Raw genomic sequence first — 20570 nt, 5'->3', positions numbered from 1 at the left:
GTTTTTCGATTGGGTTTAATCGGTTTTTTGTTTTTCGATTTTTTAACATAAATTTAATTGACCAGTGGATCGATTATTATCGGTTTTTTTACATAAATTTTTACAGTCCTAATCATTTCACCACCTAATTGGTATTACCTTTAAAACTGTCGATTTGACCTGCCGTATGGTCTCTCTGCTCTACCAAATCATGAGGCCCCTCCTCTGCCCGATAATCCTTCATATAAAAAATGCCCCTTCCATTGATCTCTTTGTTGAAGACGGCCCTATGCCGCCTCGACTTCGACCCCACGTTGAGTATATTGCAAACCGACCTCAAGTCTTATATTGTCGCATTGCTTGCATTGGAACTCGCACATGTCCAATTGCTGACATAGCTTTAACCCCTTGCGTGCTTCATGAAAGCCTTCCAACCAAAACCTTGTTCCCGACATCTGAGAACATAGAGAAAATCTCTCGAAAAGGACAATCCCCGATTTGTATTTGGGCAAGAATCTTCTATAAAAATGAACCCCCTTCACAAAAAAAAAAAAAAAAAAAAACCCCCAACCTCACTAATTTCACTGTCGAAGCTCCTTTAGCCAGTACTCTCGTCAAAGAATTTCTTTCTTTTTCTCTCTAAATTCCACATAACTACTAGTGAACCACCTATACAAATATTTGAAACGAGCCCTCATAAAAATACAATTTCTTATTCTAGTATAAACTGAGGAAAAGCAACTACAAAAGTACGAAGCAAGATATCTTTTGCAGACTTAACAGTGTTACTGGGATTCAGATTATGCACTATTGGCTAGTGCTAAACAGCCTGAATGTGTATTTGTTCTTGAAGGAGACATCTAAATGTTCATGGGCCTAAAAAGGAAATAACTTAATTAAGAATTAAGAAATGTGCAATGGGCCTGGCCTAAGACAGGAAGTGACCCCTTGTTGCCATTTGTTACGTCCATGGGCCATGACCCAACTGAAGACCTACTCCACAACGATGTCGCATCCTGGTTGCCTATACCCAGAAACCTTAACGGACATTGTTGATCGTTCTGGTGCCTCTCCGTCGCCTCTGTCTCTCTTACTCCCTCTGTCTCTACCATGCTCTCCCGTCTCATCCCCAAATCCTCTCATTTCCGATTGTTGTCCAACGTTTACTCAAAATCCCAATCAAATCCTGCAAGCAATAACAATCTTACTTCGATCTTGAAGTCCTCTCGGTTCCTTTCCACAAATGATAACAACAACCGCAACAGTTCTACGGACCAATCCAATGGGTCATGGAAATTTAGCCGAGAAAGTGACGGAACATTTGACAATTTTTTCGGTGAGGACTCTGGCAATATCGCTGGGATCTCCGGAGCCGAGTCTTTGCCCGGTGGAGACGATGATGTATTAGGAAGAGCTGATAAGGAGACAGCAGAGAACGGCGTCGGTGGTGAGGAGTGGGTGACTGCGGAGGGATACAAGCCATGGAGCCTTGTGGAGGAGGAGAAGGACGACGTTTTTGATATTGGTGAGACAACATCGGAGGTTGCTGAAACCGGGAGTGTGGAGGACAGTAGTCTTCGTTTGGAGATGGAGAAGAGTGAAGAGAATAAGAGGCTTGAAATAGAGGAGCAACAGCTCACTGCCGTACTCAAAGGTAATATTAGAGCTTGTTGTGGAATGGTTTTCCAGCTTGTTTAGTTTCGTACTCGGATCATAGTTTTCGTTTCATTTGATTCAAACCCATAAATATTGTTCTTACATGTCAAGAACATTGACTTGAAGATTTTCTCAAGAAGGCTTCTGCCGCAAATATTCTACATTGTGTTTCATTTCCTATCTATTTCTTGTGATACCCTTCCAGTTCTTTTTCCTCTCTCATTTAAAGTTGGCGTCATTGAATATGGAAAATCATTCACTTGCCTGAAAGCAAAACTTGAATACAAGAAGTGCTTAAAGAGCCATTGTGATTTGTGAGTGTTAAATGGTTAATTGGGGAGTTTGTTTGTTAGCCATATCTTCACTAGCATGTGAGTAGTTACTTAAGTTCGATGAAATTTCAGGTCAGCTATGTATAGCTTTGCTTTGAAACTTCTATTCGTGCCATTTAACTGGATATATTGTATACCATTGTAGTTTTTATTGATCAAGATGGTGACTATCACTCTTTATGGCATCTTTACTGGTTATCTATGAAACACAAAATTGACTGTCTTTTCAATTGCAGGTCCAAACCGTGCATTTGGTGATCTTATCGCAGCTTCTGGAATAACAAATGCGATGCTGGACAGCTTAATTGCTCTGAAGGATTTGGAAGGGATTGAGGGATTACCACCTCTAAGTGAAATAGAAGACATGCGGTATGAGAAGAATACTAGAAAATCCTCAAGGGCTGATATAGAGCGCCTGAAACAAGAAGAAATTGCGAAAGCAAGGGTGAGACAAGTAGATGACAAGGGAAGGGCTTATGGAACGGGAAGAAGAAAATGCAGCATAGCTCGTGTTTGGGTTCAACCTGGTGATGGCAAGTTTATTGTTAATGATAAAGAATTTGATACCTATTTTCCAATGCTTGATCATCGTGCTTCTCTTCTTCGGCCTTTTTCTGAGACAAAGACCTTGGGCCTTTGGGATGTAAAATGCACGGTGAAAGGAGGTGGTGTCTCAGGTGAGCTCAAGTGCTTTGAACTGTATAAATCTGTATCATCTGTATGCTTATTTTTGTCCTGAATGTTTTAAAGTATTGTAATAAAATATTTGTTGTAACAAAATATTTGTTGTAACTAACATTGTTGAAATTGTTATTTCTTTGATACTTTATTATATGCAGCTATGCTTTTGTACTTTTCAAGTTTCTATTTGTAACTTGTCTGTCTTTTGTTTAATGGCAGGAGCCACAAGCCTTTTATCCAAAAATCTGTTATACGTAGTCTTTTATAGTATTAAATACTCAGTGTGGGTAATGTTTATGTTTATTCAAAGTTTAAATCATTGCCCTGTTAGGGTTTTAGCTGTCGAGGTTCTTGTGGAATTTGTGTAAAAATGTTGGTTAGGATACTAGAATTTACACTTATTCTTCTTCTAGTTACCATTGGGAGTGATGTCAAAAACATCAATTTATGCATGAAGGCTTAGTGTAAGAGTAACAAAATGTTGCAGCCTTGTCCACCAGGTGTTGTTGTTCGGTTTGTAGTGTAAGGGTTTAGGAGAATAATTCTTGTCTTGTAACTCATGATGTTAGTTTTGTTTCTAGATGCATGCCCCACGCATGATCATAGAAAAAATTTGTCATCCATTTTAGATGAAAAAGTTATGCATTACCAGGCACAGGTAGAACCTTAAAAAGTTTTGTTGGGACTAACCCAGGTAAGAGGATGACTTTTATAACTATTTGGGCATACGGATGAATCTGATTCTTAAAAAGATGGCTTGCTTTTATTGACAGTGGATGTATGACTTTTATGTCATTAAAAATTTTTTGGGCGCACATTACTTTCTGTTTTCTTGTATTGTTACCAAGAAATGAGCCAAATTCATGATTTTCTCGTTGACAGGTCAAGTTGATGCAGTTCGTTTGGGGATCAGCAGGGCCTTGCAAAACTGGGAACCAGATTTGCGTCCTCCCCTCAGGGATGGTATAGCTTTGATATACTTTCTTTTTCTTGACTTATATTCTCCTTCATGTTGGTTTTGTTGAAAGTATTTCACTGGCATTATCTTTCCCATCTGCACGTACTAATTATGCAAGATTCATCTGTTGCAGCTGGTTTTTTGACAAGAGATTCACGCGTTGTGGAAAGGAAGAAACCAGGGAGAGCAAAAGCAAGGAAGAGCTTCCAGTGGGTCAAGCGTTAATCAATGTGCTATCCTGCTACCTTCAATTCTTTACATGACCAGTTATTTATGAAATTTCAATTTTGTTCTCATTTTGCAACTTCTTGCTTTTGTTTGGTTCGTGTAGTGCTTCTGGTAATCCTTAATTACATCATCTGCCCTTCAGAGGTGTTTAGATTTTTTTTCTAGATTTGATAGTCAATCAAGCTCGAGTTGACAGAGCATGATTAAACAACAAATCAAAATTCTTAATATAACTTTTTTGTTTTTGTTTCTTTAACAATAGCTTATCTTGAATTCTTCCGACCTTCCCAATAATTGGAATGAGAGGGGTTCCAATTCCTAGCTCCTTTCTCGTTCAAAAATCATGTTAAAATGACATATTAGAGTTTGAGTTTAAAATTAGTATTTAGGGTCGAGAGTTGAGGGTATTTAGGATTTAAGGGTTTAGGACTTTTAGTAGTTAAGGTTTAGAATTTAGGGTTCCTAAATTTTTTTACAAAATCTATCATATTCTAACATTATGAATACCGAAATATTCAATAGCATATTTTTATTCATAATTTAACATAATTTTGGGAGAGAATTGGAGTCCAAAATTAGAGCCCTCCATGGCTCCATCCCCCAATAATTATGCATTTTTCAGTAATTCATGCCATGCCAAGTCGACCACCCGACCAGAATAATTATTTTTTAATTTCAGTTTTTGTAATTACATCAACTACACGTACTGACAGAGTCAGCAGTCAGTCCAAACTCCAAACCAAAATAATACTAGTCTGAAGAAAGGTCGCGTAATTAACTCAGTTTTGACTTTATCGTTTTCAATTTTCATTAACTCGGTACTTAACTCGTTCAGACTACTCAGTCAACACAAATAAAGTATTCCCATCACACAAACCCATAACACAATAAAAGACTCCCCGGTTTCTTCTTCTTGTTATCACTTATCACCCTCCCCTCTTCTCTCTCTGTTTCTCTGTTGTTTCAATGGGGAATGGATACAATCGTCACCAAACTCTTCATCACAAGACCACATTCTTGCCTACGTTGTGTTCAAGGCCTTCGATCAAAGATGTGGCAATAATACCCAGATGGGAAGAACGATCTTCTTCATCATCAAACGACCCTCTGTCACCAAAAATTGGTTGTATGGGTCAAATCAAGCGAAATGAGAAGTTCAATTTGGGCTTTCACACTTCTCGCAAATTTGTGGTTTCAGATAAAACCATCAACAATCACAACAACAACAACAGCCCTGCCAAGTATTTTAAGCTCAAGAAGATCCTCTCAGGCAAGAATTATAGTGTCAACACTAGTACTACTACTGCAACATCCACCATCAATAACGACAGAATATGTAGAAGAAGAGGAGGGAGTTTTGATTGTGGAAGTCGACCCAGGATTGTTGATGGCAAGGAGAATTCTGGGTTTGTCAATATAGTTGAGATGGACCCTCCATTGCCTGTGATTAGGAAAATGAAACCAACAGCAGGAGGAGGAGGTGAAGCTGCAGAGAGTCTTTGGAAGAGGAGATCCGGTGGGGTTGCATTGCAGAGTTTGAGGCTTCAAGAGATTCAAATCCGGACATGGTATTGATGAACCTACTACTGTTCTACATAGATGATAGATTCATTTTAATTCCAATTTTTTACATCAAAGAATTTGTTCAATTGCATTGTTCATTTGTGTGGTGGTGATAATTTGATCAGGGGTTGTACATGAATATGCATAAATGAAACTTAGATCTGCCCTAGTGTCTTTATTAATCAGCATCAATTGAATCTTCTCACATTCCCAGAGATGGTGACTCTCTTGGACAATAGGAACACAAGGCTGCCTTCTTTTGTTGAATTTCAAGGTGGTTAGATGACAATTGTGACCAAAACAAACCACCATATTCGTTATATTGGTTCGAATAAAACAGTAGTCAAGAGTCGGATTTCACTTCTCCGCACTTGTGGGTTCGGTTATGCGAGACCTAACAAGCGGACTACACGGGAGGTCATTAGGATTGAGTTTATACTATGATATCATGTTATAATTTAAAAAAGTAAGTAGGATGCAAAAGAAAAAGGGGATGGGAGAGATTTGAGCCCAGTCCACTTGAGGTATTGTCCATACTCGGGGTTTAAGACTTGCATAACATTGTCCTTCAAAAGGTGACTCAAGTGTTTGAAATTGAACTCACATTTATAAACCAAATTGTTTGCTTACATCAAACCGATGTATAATTTTTTATTAGTCAACATAGTGAAGTACTCTATTGAGAAGCTCTGTGACGAACTATCGATAGGGGCAAAAGAATAAATTTGAATATAATAAAATCGGATTTGGCATTCAACAATTCACATTTAATGATGAAAAAAATAGGAAAACAAAAGTATGATTTGAAGTGACACATCACCCATATCATTGGATTAAAATTATAATCTCTTTCATTTCAAACGAGTTGAATTGTGAAGTTTCTAAATCCAATAAAATTCAAGTAAATCCATAGATGTCAGTTTTCTATGCCCTTTTTGTGAATCTTCGCATTCTCGAGACTCACTATATTTCTTTCTTGCATAAAAAGATGAAATTTTTTTCATATATTTAATGTTTATTGCCTAAAAAGAAGAATCTAATGTAGTACATATCTATCTAAAAAGTCTAGAGACTTATTTTACATCAAACAAGCTAAGCATAACAAACTAAACAAAATTAAATTAATGCTGTAGGTAATAATACATACATACATACATATGTGGGGGAGGGGGGTCGGTGTTATATACACAATAATGGCTCAAAAACTGGTACCACCATAAAGAGATCTCCCTTAAAACATGTATTCAAATACATTCATCAACAGTCACAGCTAAACATGTTTAAATAACCAGCCATCAAGAGACACCCATCCACATGAACACTATGAATTGGCTGATTTCCGTTATCAATATCTTTCCAAAATATGCAACATTCATATGATTCATTGTTTCATGATCCTACATACAAGTAAAATGTTCCAATGACCACATCCAATAACCACAGAAAAACTACAATACGGACTACCAACAAACAAGAGGGTAGGGAAGAGAGACTGTGAAATCAGTTTCAGGATTTCCCAGCAGTAAACAGAAGCAATGTTGCATTATCAGAGATCTGGCTCCGACCACCCGGCTATGCTACATTGCTGCATCCAGGATAACTAGCAACAGGAACAGAGTTTGATGGAAGAAAAAGAGCAACTGCACAACTGCTAAATCTGTAATCCATTAGCTAAAAAAGTAAATAAGGTCACAACAGAAAAAGGTCATCTAAATGCACTATCGGTATTACATTCAGTGATTAGAATGCGGATATATACACCGACTCTACAGACCACGCACAGCAGTGCAACTGTCCACGAGTCACTTTACGATACATGCTGCAGAGTACACCTCATCCACTGTACAGTTAATATCAAAACAAATATACAACACTGAAGCCAAAACTTTCCTCCACAAACCAGAATGGGCCTCCTATTCGAATTGTTACACGGGAGAGAGTTCTGTCACTGCATCAACTCTGCCATTCATCACTTTTGCTCAGATGGAAACCTCCCATAGGCAGAAAGCAGCTTCCCAGGCATGTGGTTGTTGACTTCCAGCAAGCAGATCAAGAACAACTCAGATATTACCCATCATGTTCCACATGTTCACTGGAACAATCATCCTGGATAACCTTTTCCTCCTTTGAAAGGCAATCAACCGGGATGTAGACATATCCTTTAGGCAATTGCTGATTCTTCATACAAGCTTGATCTGACGTCATAACCAGCTCCTTTTCAAAACTTTCGATTAGCTGTAATTTGAAATATCATGCAAGAATTTTAGATTACATTGACATTCAAGCAGATATGAAGTGATATAGAATAGACAAGAAAGAAGAACAAGTACAGACCTTTCTTGATTTTGAACTCCATTCTCCATCATCCAAAGAATTAAGCGATGAACCAGGGGGTTTATCATGAGGGATTTGCTTGCCAGAAAATGGCACCCTCTCAATAGCCTTTCTTGTAATATTTTGGAACGAGGAGCTGTCATCTGTCTTTTGGTCAGTGTCCATAGATACAGGAACCTTGATAAAGTTCTTAAAAGAAAGTGTGCTGTCAACGGTTATATCATCTGATCGTTGGATTGCTTCACTGCTAGATTTGTAACCATCTGTGTGGCCTTTGAGGGATGTTGTAGCTGATTCTGAACTCTCTGGACGAAAAAAGGGACTACGAACGAGCACAGAACGAGCAACGTGGTCCCTTTTGTAGGCAAGTATGTCATGTGAACAAAAAACAAGCTCCCTCTGCAAACATTCACAATAGAGCATGTTCTCATATTATAATTCATATCACAAATCCAAACACTACATTTCAAGATGATTGGCATGAACCACAGAGTCCAAACATCTACCTTTATCTTTTCGCGTCTGATAATTCTCTCACAAAGAAGGCGTAATCGCTCCAACTCAACCTGCGAAAAGGCATATAAATCAGACTATTAAAATTGCACTAGCCAATGCAAAATGTGGGAAAATAACTGTAATAGAACCACAAATACAATGTATAAAACGGCTACTAGAGGAGAATTTCCATAAACAAGTGAAGATTTCACCATAATAAATGCATTCAACTTTAGTAAATGTCCCTCAAAGAATAACCCATTGCCAGAAGTCAAATGGCAGCAATCCCACAATCTTAACGCAAAAGAGATTCTACAATACTAGCCATTTAACAAGGCATGAACACATATCCACAGCCACGATTCTACCCAAGATTCCACTACTAGGGACATACTCAAAAAAACACCCACCGTGACAGTCCTAACCATCATCATTATTGTCAAAGCTCCACTCCCAAACAATTTGGGGTCAAGTACATGAGTCTATAGGAGACATTAACATGGTAAATTGGGTTTTTCAGAAACAATTTGACACCGTATCTAACATCACAAGTAGGTACCATCTAACAACAATTGTAATCATATTCTGAGCTGAATCTGTAAAAAACAATGACAGAAAAACCCTTACCCTGATTTGCTTGATACTCCTCAATTCCTCAAGACCATGCTTTTGAGTCTCAGCCTATGCAAGTCAAGTGACACAATAAGAAATGATGGAAAAAAACAACAGAATCAAAAGTACTTCAGATGTACATATAAAAGCCAGACCTTTGTCCTCTGTTCCAAGCTATGTTTTTCACAGTAAGCCTTGTGTTGCAACTTGCCACCAGTAGTCTTAATATTCATGTAGAAGCCAGCACTTCTAGCACATGATGGATGAAATGTGGTCTGACAATGACCATAGTTACACTGCAGATGATGAATTCATAAAAAGGACAATTTAACGATTGAATTCTGCTAAGAACACAAACTGATGATACAATACAGATAATGGAAAACCTTACCGTTATGCAGACACCGTGTTTGTGATGACAGATACAACAAGTGCCAACCCCCTTTGTAACGGTCTCCTGGCATTCCATAACATTGAGGAAAAAATTACGAGCGACCTTAGAATAATCTCTTAAGATCAAAATGAAAATGATAATTGAAGAGTACCATGCTTCAAGCTGAATTAATTTATCCATTTAGTTAAATAACATAATAAGTCAACTAAAAACTAAAAGTTTTAATGCGATTTTTTTAGATAAGCAGAATGTATCAGAATTACCACCAGTTATGGCAGGCACACATACCATTCCTTCAACAGAATTTACTTGTCCTCTTCTGAATGCTGGTTCAAAGATCCACTAGAAAACAAATAAAACCAAGAGTCAATATCATTTCATATTTTCAACAAAACAGACAGGGTTGCCCAGAAAAGATGATATTATCAAAGGTGTTAATATTACCAACAAAAAACAATAAAATATTTCACCTCTGCACAAAGGGCATGTACCCATTGACCATCAGAAGATTTCCTAAAGGCACCAGTAGTACCACCGCATAAACCACATTCTGCAACAAAATAGGGTTTCTCCAAGAAATTGACCGTAGGAGCTCCAGGACATCTAGATGGCAACAGTGCTTCACATAATTCACAGAACCATGGACCTGTAGATTCTTTCACACTACGATAGCAAGCTAAATGGACTGCAACCTGTTAGAACACTACATTAGCCTTGCAAGCAGACATCTGAAAGATAGCATAAAATCCAAAAGTAAGACTCAATGCACAGGTTAGAAAACCTTGCAACTGGAGCACATTAAGATAGGGTTCAGCATTGTCTCAGATCTTCTGCATATGTCACATGATCTAGAATGCTCTCTGGAAAAATCTGAAACTGACTGAACATAATCAAAATACTTTTCAGTTGAAATTCTTGGGACAGCCACCCTTGAAAGTGTCTCCTTTGGCCGAGGCATCAACTGAGAAGAAGTGCCGCTTCTTCCACTAGAGTTATTCAATTTTGTCAAATTCTGCAACGAAGTTAAATAATATTTGTGATAATGATTAACAGTGTGAACAATGATTTTCATCAGGGAAAGAAATTAAATCATCAAAATAGGTACCTCCTGATTAGCAGATTCATCAAATGCATCTTTCCTAAATGATGAAATCCTAGATGAAGCTGCAGCTGCTGCAGTTGCAGCGGCTAGCACAGCCTGGGCTTCTTTATGCTTTCTCTCTTTTCTACCCTGCTTCTTTGCTTCTCTAAGGTCACAGAGATATTGGCTAACAAGCGCAGCATCCCAACTTCGACTATGTGCCACATCAATTTCATGTGATATACTTTCAGCAACCTTATGAATTAAACCATCTGCAATGCCAATTCATAAACAGGTAACCATTAGGCTCATATGTACCCACACGCAAAGTAAAAAAGTAGACATCAAATGTCACAGAAAAAGTAGAGACCAGTAAAGCTCTTTCTTCCAACTGCATTCCCAAGCAATCTGTGTTGAAAATAAATAATTTCCCCTTCCACTTCATCTCTGGGAGACAGCTCTAGAACTCCAACTTTCCTAGCCTCAGCAGGCTCCTCTAACTTTGCCCTATCTAATTTTCCAATCGAATCACTGCACTCTGAACATTGATTTTGGCGATTGCAGCAGGCAATGGCATGGGAAGATTCTTCCAGACGAGATCTTCCTTCCTGCTTTGGATCTGCAAGAGTGAAATCTCAATTAGATAAACAACAAAGGAACACCCAAAAAAGGACGAGGCAAGGAAGAAACTTTACCATCAAAATCATACATCCTATCTCTTCTACCTTCATCTTCATAGTTCGTGCTCTTTAGAAACAATTCACTATGCATCTGCAACTTCTTACTGATGTAGGGGTGAATGTAACAACTAGAAGCTGCTCCCATTTTTCTGTGGCACAAAAATAATGAAGATCCAGAAAATGAAATACCGAACCGTAGTTTTTCACATTAAGTAGATAAAAAGACGAGGAAAAAAAAAAGCTTTTTGGAGGTCCAAACAGGTAATATAAGGGAAAAGAAAAGTCCAAGGCTACATAAAATCTTACGTGAGATTGATGACAACTGCATTTCCATTTGCACAAACAAGACTTCCCTGATTGTCATTCACTTGAATTTCCGACTGAGAAACAGCTGCAACCTCAGGCTTACTATATGCATATAAGTTGCCATTTGACAGCTCACCTGAAATATCTGCAGAAATACTCTTCCTTTGTCACAAGAAACAAATAATGGCATCATAAAAAGGAAAGGAAAAAAAAAACACCTCAAAATTGGGCTGCATAACATAAACAAAGTTTTTTTAAAGCTAAAGTGCTTTCCAGACATGTGGCTCAGTGATAGAGTTGCAAGGATGAAACCTGGAAGTCATAGGTTCAATTCTTGGAAAGTGGAAACAATCTCCCCACACATTATGTGGGGTATGGTATACATACATCTTGCCTGTCTCCGACCCCACTCACTGCGGGAGCCTTGGTCATGGGAGTTGTTTACCTTTTTTAAAAACTTTCTTACTGACATGGGGGCCAAGGGCTCCTACCAATTACATTAAAGGATGCTCAATTCATAAAGAAACTAGACTGCAAGCATTCAAACCATGAAGACAAGAAAATCAGATCTTCTAAAGTGTTAAAACCAGACACCTATATTCTTTATTGGATGAGTATTTATCATCTTCAAATTCACTAGTCTTTTCTTTTATTCTTTTGGAAATAAAAAAGAGCTTAATTGAAGCACCAAAGAGGTTCAAAGTTCAAACGACCATCCACAAGTCTCAAAATTTAACTAATGAAATAACACTTTTCAAACAATATATGATAGCACATGAGAATTTAGTATTAACCCAAACTAAGTCTTCAGAATCAGAAAGATCCAACTAAGTGAGGACTATTAGCTCAATCCTTGAAGGCACACATAGTTTTCAGTGTCATTTTATTTGATATGAAGCATTGAAATTCAAATAAACTAAATTTAAACCATCGGAAAACTTTCTCAACAAGTTTTCTCATAGATTCTTGTCTTACACATTACACAAAATAACAAATCGAACAACAAAAAAATTTAATGCAAGGGATCCACTGAAACGAGTAAAAGGTTAGATAAAAATGTAATTATGAAGATGCTGCATCCAAGTCTATGATGGGCTACTATGACTTAAGTTATAATTTAGATTTGAATTTTTCTACTTGGTTTCAGGCAAAGTTTACATCAGTGTATACATTTAGATGCAAAAAAAAAAAAAAAAATTGTGAAGATTTTCTTTTGTTGATTTTCAAAAAACAAAAAAAGAAGGTAAAATCATGGTAACCAGAACGTGACAACACAAAAGAGGATCTAAGCAGAAAATTATCCGGTAAAACATACCTTCAGACTTAGGTGAATGACTGGCCACAGAATCATGAAATCCATCAGTTTTAGACAAGCTCTAAACAAGCAAAAGAAAAAATATATATATCATTACACAGAAATTTGGTGATGGAAAACTTTCATTGAAAAAACGCACATAACCAGGAAAAAAATAATGCAATAAGATAAAGCGATGGAAAAAGGACAATTAAGCAGGCATGTAAATAAAGAGGTCATGTGTTTAGGCACAAATAGATGTGCTACAATAACATATCCAGGCAAATATCACCAATCCTTGTTCCTTTTCCCCCTATTTCCTTCAATGTTAACTGTCACCAATATATACTTCAAAAAACCATATGGCAACTTAACGTAAAATTCATTTTAAGAAGTTTCAGATATCATATGATGGTGCGGCGATCAGCTGAGATATAACACTATTTCTGAAAGTAAACAACAGGTTATATTTTAAGGCTCAAAGAGAAGTGCTCAAATAACTCCACATATTATGTGGGATAAGGTATGGGCACAATTTGCTTGTCCCCAACCCCTTAAACCTCAGCATAGATTTAAGTTTTTGCACAGTTACATATTATGGTTGAAGATCATGCAACATCTTTACAAGTTTTATCGTTACAAAAACTTATGCTCAATAACAAACTCCTAAATCAATGTCAAACAATTCAGTGAAGTGGCAACAATAGAACAAACCACCGAATGTATAGTTTGTGAAAGCCTGAGGTCCTGAATAACAATGTGTCAGCATTTTCATTTATTGAAAAACGGGTACGGAATAAATCATTTGAAGGGAAAAATAAAGGACAGAAAACAGACTGTTTCAGGCCAAAATGTGCTTGACTAACATGAACTTTGCTTCTCTGACAGGGGACTCGGTGTTTTACATTTATAACAGATGTCATATGTGCGAACCAATCAAGTTTCAGCTGTACATAATCGGTCAAGTTTCAAGACCCTAGATAGGTAAATTTTAAACCAAGAGAAATATCAGGTGACGAAAAATATGGAAGTCCTATTTGTCAAAAAAAATACCAATTAATAAACAAGCGCATAACTGAAATCAGGAATGCAAATTCAATCAATCAACAAACAAGACTGAACAATATAGCTTCATCGGTGATGAAAAAGCCTCGAAATAAGAAAAAGGGCCATGGTAAGGTTACCTTTTCAGAAGTATTTGTGCTCCGTTCACTTGAATTTTCTTGTTCTTCACTTACAACTCTGTCTACTTTAAGCTCATTGACCGCTTTCCCATTCTCACTTAAAAATTCCTCATAGAATGAAATTACTCTGTCATTCCTCAAAACCCTAATATTGCTGTTGGTTCTTCTCCTAGGAGGTACACTCTTAATAGCAACAGGAACCGTGATATCAGACTCTGCTACTGTTACACCATCAGGAGATTCAACTGTTCCATTCTCATCTTTTAATGGGAATTTTACATCAAAATTTAGGTTTTTCTGCAGAACACCCATGTATGCATGATCCCTGAGCCATTTGGCTATTTTAAATCGCAACTGAGGAGCCAAGCTATCATCCTGAAGAAAAAAAACCATGAAACCTGAATAAAATAAAAAGAAGATGAAAAAAAAGGAGAGTTTACTTGCTTGAAGTACTTTAGAACACAAATTGCAAAAGAGAAAGGTATGGCAAAATAAAAGGAAAAGAAAAAGGAGTTGACTGATTACAGCAAGTCCAGATGATAATGAATCGGGTGGAATGCCAATATCCGATGCCACTTCTTTGACATTGACTTTTCCTCGTTCAATTAACTGCGAGATTAGCAAATGTAAGATGCAGAACAAGCTGAACGCTAATAAGTATGGCAGAGTAGGGTTTAATTCTCTCGAACAAATTCGTGCATGACATGGGGAGAATGTTGGATGTGAGACACACACACACACAGAGGCATATATAGAAACCTTCTTCAGAATTGGTGCAAGATTCACACTGTCAAATGACTTAACATCATCACCGCTTCTCCTCTCTGACATAGCCTTATTTTTCGCTTGCTGGGTATCAGCACATTCTGAGACAATTTCAGTATTTAGTATGGTATCAGACAGGCCAAACTCAGCTAAATCTCCATCATTGGAATGACAAGTTTCTCCACGGACTGAAATGTTATCTCCACTTCCGTGGCTATCCAGCTTGTTCATCGACAACAAAGGAAGATGAGTGGTACCAGACACATCACCATCAGAAATAGAAGAATGTTCTTGCGCCATACTGCAACTGCCAAGGCCATCTGAGTGCTTTGAGCAGAAAGCCCGTAGCTCAACCTATAAGAAAGTATAAAATAAATAGGCAAATTTCATCAGAAACTCCCTAACAGCTTCAACTTGTTATAATAGATATAGAAGCGGTAGCATCTTTTGAAAAAGTAATCACAATTACTAAGATAGAGAAGAAAGAAATACATCATCACACCCATATCTTCCCCAGACCTCCATTCTGTTTCTTGCCTCCCTGGCACAAATAGGATGAAAAGAAGTTCTGCAAGCTCCTGAAAAAAATAAAAAACCCCAAAAAAGAACAACTGCAAGTATCATCAACTTGTCAACAGACCAAAGAAGATGGTATGAACAGCAGAAGAGGATACACATGCGAAGACAACAGTCCAGTACTAAGCACCTCAGTTAAATGTTAATAAGAAATACACATAAATCGGAAATGACAGAAGAGAATAAATAAGACGGGAAATGGGTATGTTGACAATCAGATCACCAACAAAAGCCGCTAAATACACTACTTTTAACAGACTCATCGATCCATAAAGTGCGACATGGAAGTCTATATACAAAGCTTTTATAACTATATATTCTAGGAGCAACTACAAAACAGTCTCTAATAGGCCATTCACAGAACTATGTCATTTCATGTTAACACTAATAATCCACAACCACACAGGCAATAAATAAAATCTTAACATGTGATCAGGAATTACAAAAAGGATAAGTACCGCCACCACAACTAACACTTCGTTCTTCAAAAAACTCCAAATAACGGTTAGATCTATAGGGTATACTCTCAATAGCTCTAGTCTTCAGCTTCTTTTTCACATCTAAAATAAAGTACCACTTTAAAATGCCTTAAGACACTAGTAAATAGAAATAAAAACTAAAGGCATCACCATGGTATCAGTCAAATTCCCTGGATATCCTGACAACTAATTACTTTCCAAAACAATCAGGCACGTTGACTCTCACATGCCATACAGTTACTTCCACACCCAAAACACTCCTTTCTTAAAAGACCACATACCAATAACTCTCCCTTTTATTGTTCTAGAACCCTTATTTTTACACTTTCATGCCCTACGAAAGCAATAAAGTTTTCCCATCGAGCTCCTGCCTAAGGCATAATTTTAATTCTCACCACTTTCCAAGGAAGAAAAAAATGTTGCGACAATTTGTCAAAAATCCAACTCCAAAACTTATAGATCATTTCAAAGAATTATATTATATACAGACAGCTCAACCATATATGGAATGAGTACAAATGAGATTCACAGGGAATCAGGGATTGCACCAAAATGGCCAAATTCAGCTCCAGAACCCTCCCAAATACAAAAAAGGTAAATAACTCTCATGCACAAGGCTCTCACATTGGAGACAAGATGGCAAGACAAGCGTAGTCTTACCTATGCAATGCCAGGACGTTACTACTAAGATTTGTACCCATAAAACTGAACTCTAGGTTGCAGTAAAGTAACTTGCCATTGGGCCAAACTCCAAAGGACCTAAGGCCTCATAAATTCATAATATGATAAAACTAATACTGAACACTAATGTCAACAATTTCATTGACCCAAAATGAAAAAGATAAAAATTAATGGAAGCATTTATGCCAATAAGTACAAAGTATAAACATATCTTAAGTAGCATTCAAAAAGTGAACCTTTAATAAAAATGCTTTGTCCACCCACACCTAGAGGTCGCAGGTTCAAATTACAAAACAGCCTATCCACAATTCAAGGGCAAGGCTGCTTACATCTACCATTTCCTAACTCTGCCTCCAACGAAGAGACTTGTGCACCGGATGCAATCTCATTTTTTGTCTGAAGATGCAATTAGTGATCAGCTATAATGTCTGCAATCAGCTAAAGCCTCAAAAAGATTCTAAACCACTTCAATTTTCAACGTACATGAAGAATAATTGACATAAATTTCGACATGTGATTTAGTAGAAAAGTAAACAACCCATGTGCACAAGGCCCCCATGGAAGCAAACGGGGAAGAGCAAGACGCATGTACTCCAGCATTAATGAAGATGCCAATGGTAAGTAATTAAACCCTCACAATTCAACAACACCTAACCCTTTATTTCAATGTAAAACAATTCCTGAAGTAAACGCCTGATTGTTCTTCCACACAGTAATATTTTCTGAATCAGGTATGAGATATACATATGAAGAAAATTCCATGCCAAACAAAATATATCAACATATAAATTATAATCTTGGTAAGATAAAAACAAGACCCTGACTCTGCAGTTTAAAAGAGGCAGAGGAAGCCACAGGTTTGAATTGCTACAATGCCTCACTAGTATATTATCAATAAAAGAAGAAATGCAGAATGGAAATAAATTAAAGAAACACAAGACATACCATGACTGCACCGAACACACGTGCCACACTTCACCTTGCATATATTACACACTAACTTCCTCCGGGTTTCCTTGATTTCTCTTAGGTTCATAATAGGTTCCATGTTCGTCAAGTCCTCTACATAGACCTCAGGCATCCAGAGAGAACAAAACAAGTGAGAAAACTCCACACATCCATCATTTTTTACCCTCTTATCAACAGATTTCAATGCACCACCCTGCTTCGGGCAAAGCATGCATGGGTTCGAAGAGTCGCTACTAGCACCCTTACACTTACACCAAGAACATAGCCAAGAGTCATTAACAACCTCTTCTACACCATAACACTTGTGATGAACAGTAACATTGCAAGAACTGCAGACAATCAATCGTTTTGCCTCACTAGCCATGTGCCCAGTACAGCAAAAGTCACATAAAGATGAGTTCCCCATGCAAGGACGACCAACCAAAATCTTCTCCAACCCTGCATCGCCACCAAGAAGTTTCCTCTTCTTAGAGGGGCGCTCCGATGCCAACAAAATCCTATTCCTACTTCCTAAAATCCACTCTAAACTGCCAGCTGAGTGTCCTGCAGAAAAATTCTTTCCATCTTCCTTAGGCAAAGATTCAGCTAGCACACTGTCGATTTCCACAGACTGTGGGTCCTGGTTATTTTCTTCTGTTCCAACCCCATTAACATTACCCACATTGGTTGTCTCGATGCATTCCACATTTGCAACCATCCCATTCCCATTTCCTAAATGCGGAATCAAAAAACACTTCCTAGAATCTAGAGAACTAAGTGAAGATACCTTGTCCAAAGCATCGATATCAGGCAATGCCAAGTCCCTGAAGTACACCTCCTTATCAGCCCAAAAATTGGCCCCATGAGACCGCTCACCTGCCCGGGAAGACTTCTTGTCAGCACCAGAGTGACTCCTTTTGCGCCTCTTTCTATTATCAGAAGGCTTCAACAAGCTGACCAACCTACTGGGCAGAGTAATTACACTAGAAGCTGAAGCAGACCCGTCCTCAGGGACATCGAGAGGGGAACGAACGCTTAGTGCTTTTCGTGCCTGGGAAAACAAATCAACCCCAAGTGAAGTGGGCTTCTTCATTGCTAGTTGAGCAGCCAGAGTGGTCACCTGAACCCCAGAAGTCGGTAGGCAAGTCTTTTCCTCGGTGCAACAACCATCCCCACCAGGGCCCATCATAATCGTCCGTTGGTAGCATGGGCATCCAGTCATCAGCGACACAAGCTACAGGCACCATCAATTGCGCATTCCATAACCAAAACCCAGACCTCTCAGCCGTAAACCAAACCCTAATTGCAAAATTCGTCTATCGTCCAATTCTCTTCACGGCCATGGCGCAAAAAAAAAAACACTAATTGAAAATCTAAACCTAACCCTAATTCCAAAAACCTAACCTAAATTGTTCCAGTCCTCGCGTCCACCGGCGAAAGAGAGAGGATAAGCTCGTTCTTGGGTTAGGGCTTTCAGTTATTCTGATTTCTGATTCGTCTCCTCTCGGATCCTTTTTTAGAGCGGTTGTTTTTTTTCTCTTTCGCGCAGTTTAATTTCGCTTTCGAGGGGGGAGGAGAGAGAGATTCGGGTTTTTCTACAGAGGACTGTTTGTTTTACCAGATTTTTTGGGTTTGGGTTTGGCTAGTATGTTAGAGCATCCACAGTATTAGTAATATAATACAGCACTTCAAAATCATTCTCTCTCTTCTCCTCTTTCCTATGTGGCACAATTTAATTGGATGAGTGGGTCTCATAATAAACACTATTCATCATCACTCCATAAATTTCAACACTCTATATTCATTTTCTCTATTTTCTCTCTCTTCCTTTTCATCATATCTCTCTTTCTTTTCATCTTCTCTCTTTCTTTTCATCATCTCTCCCTTTCTTTTCATCTTCTCTCTCTTTCTTTTCATCAACTCTCTCTTTATTTTAATCTTCTCTTTCTTCATTTTCATCACTTCTCTCTTCATTTTCATCATCTCTCTCTTCACTATTCATCAACTATATATATACTCCAACTCTCAAGTATCCTTTTTTCACAACTAAATTTTCAAGTGTCATTTTTCACCCATTGTGTGCATGTAGCGCTATATTTATCAAAAAAGTAACATTTCAAGTACTTGAAATATACACCATTATACCCATTGTGATGGTATAGCACTATATTTATTCAAAAAGTATTGTTAACAATGTTAAATATAGCACCATTGTGGATGCTCTTACACCGCAATAGCATCCCTTTGTGTGAGTTTCAAAGATTCATGAACGTGGCGTCCGACTATAGGATCCACCAATTTCTTAATTTTCTTAAACTTTTATACTCTCGATGTTACACGTTTTTCGTTTCTATCATTGAGTTTAAATTTTGTCACAAATGTCTTTTTTTTTTGAAAGGCCCACAGGTCACACACACGCTAAGCCATGCCCGAGGGACATGAAGGTCACCACAGCGGATAGAAAACTACCCAAATCTCAAACCCCCCTGATGAGAATAGAACCCTGGACCTCAAGGTCTTGAGCAGTTTCAAAAAGGCTAATCATTTGTGTCCCAAAATCGATTTTCCGACCAATGTTAATCGAAACTTGAATAGCTGACAATCGAAGTGCCCAGCTGACAATTCCATGTCGTTATGAGAATAATAATATTTTACATGTCATTTTTATTTAAAAAAAATTACACCCAAATTAAATCCCTAACCCTAGTTCACCGACTTGCGGAGGCACACACTAAGAGAAAAAACAAAAGAGAAACAGAGAAAGGAGAGAGACAAGCTTCCTATATCACATCCGAGAGGATTCGAGAAAGAATTATTGTGCTACTAATCATCTCTCAAATTTCTTTTCCCCATTGGACAGATTGAACAAATATTCAGTTTGTTGAGAAGATCGGTTTTTCCAAAATATGTTTTTGATTTTCTTCTTCAATCTCAGTGAGAGTTTCTGATGGTAAGATATCTATTAATTCACCTTGATCCTCTTCTTCTTTGTCTTCTTCTCCTCATTGTCTCTTTCTAATACTATGTTTAAAACTCAATCATGTTGTTTGTCAACAAAAAGAAAGAAACAAAATTCTAAATTGTTGTTTGTCTTATTCACTTATGGGTTCGATACAGACTGAATTTTGTTTTTGGTGGGTTTGTGTGTTGCAGAAATGGACACGGAAGAGAAGAACCAGAGAGCATGTAGAGCGATAGAGGCGGATTTTTTAATTTTTATATGTGATAGTGTTTGTTTAGCAGAGGAGGGATTTAATTTGGGTGCAAAATTTTTTTTAATAAAAATGACATGTAAAATGTTATTATTCTCATGATGACATGGAATTGCCAGTTGGACCCTCCGA

The 20570-nt window shown here is 37.7% G+C and overlaps 3 protein-coding genes across 4 annotated transcripts; 2 read left to right on the top strand and 1 right to left on the bottom strand.

Moving 5' to 3' along the window:
• The first annotated feature begins 1028 nt into the window (after window positions 1–1028).
• LOC120010227 (30S ribosomal protein S9, mitochondrial-like) lies at window positions 1029–4093 on the top strand. The gene is made up of 4 exons (XM_038860953.1): window positions 1029–1633; window positions 2204–2644; window positions 3531–3611; window positions 3740–4093. Exons 1-4 carry the CDS (start codon window positions 1090–1092, stop codon window positions 3829–3831), a joined length of 1158 nt encoding a protein of 385 aa, XP_038716881.1. The 5' UTR covers window positions 1029–1089; the 3' UTR covers window positions 3832–4093.
• Window positions 4094–4800: 707 nt separating this feature from the next.
• On the top strand, window positions 4801–5409 carry LOC120010563. Its single transcript, XM_038861345.1, has one exon. It carries the CDS (start codon window positions 4801–4803, stop codon window positions 5407–5409), a length of 609 nt encoding a protein of 202 aa, XP_038717273.1.
• A 1628-nt stretch (window positions 5410–7037) lies between these two features.
• On the bottom strand, window positions 7038–18850 carry LOC120010818. 2 transcript variants are annotated; one of them, XM_038861698.1, is made up of 19 exons: window positions 17224–18850; window positions 15035–15120; window positions 14537–14896; window positions 14303–14386; window positions 13778–14152; window positions 12615–12675; window positions 11300–11444; window positions 11009–11142; window positions 10684–10932; window positions 10338–10585; window positions 10014–10244; window positions 9703–9924; window positions 9521–9574; window positions 9230–9295; window positions 8994–9134; window positions 8854–8907; window positions 8238–8297; window positions 7732–8130; window positions 7038–7638 (listed from the first exon to the last, which is right to left on the bottom strand). In XM_038861698.1, the coding sequence occupies exons 1-19, from the start codon at window positions 18446–18448 to the stop codon at window positions 7465–7467; spliced, it is 4368 nt and encodes a 1455-aa protein (XP_038717626.1). In that variant the 5' UTR covers window positions 18449–18850; the 3' UTR covers window positions 7038–7464. The 2 variants fall into 2 exon arrangements, with proteins under 2 accessions (XP_038717626.1, XP_038717627.1); XM_038861699.1 differs by having other exon boundaries at window positions 7038–7632; window positions 17224–18849.
• Between the last annotated feature and the right edge of the window lie 1720 nt (window positions 18851–20570).

Source organism: Tripterygium wilfordii, chromosome 12 (assembly GCF_013401445.1).
Source record: "Tripterygium wilfordii isolate XIE 37 chromosome 12, ASM1340144v1, whole genome shotgun sequence".
NCBI lineage: Eukaryota > Viridiplantae > Streptophyta > Magnoliopsida > Celastrales > Celastraceae > Tripterygium > Tripterygium wilfordii.
This window is presented reverse-complemented; position numbering and strand designations above follow the sequence as displayed.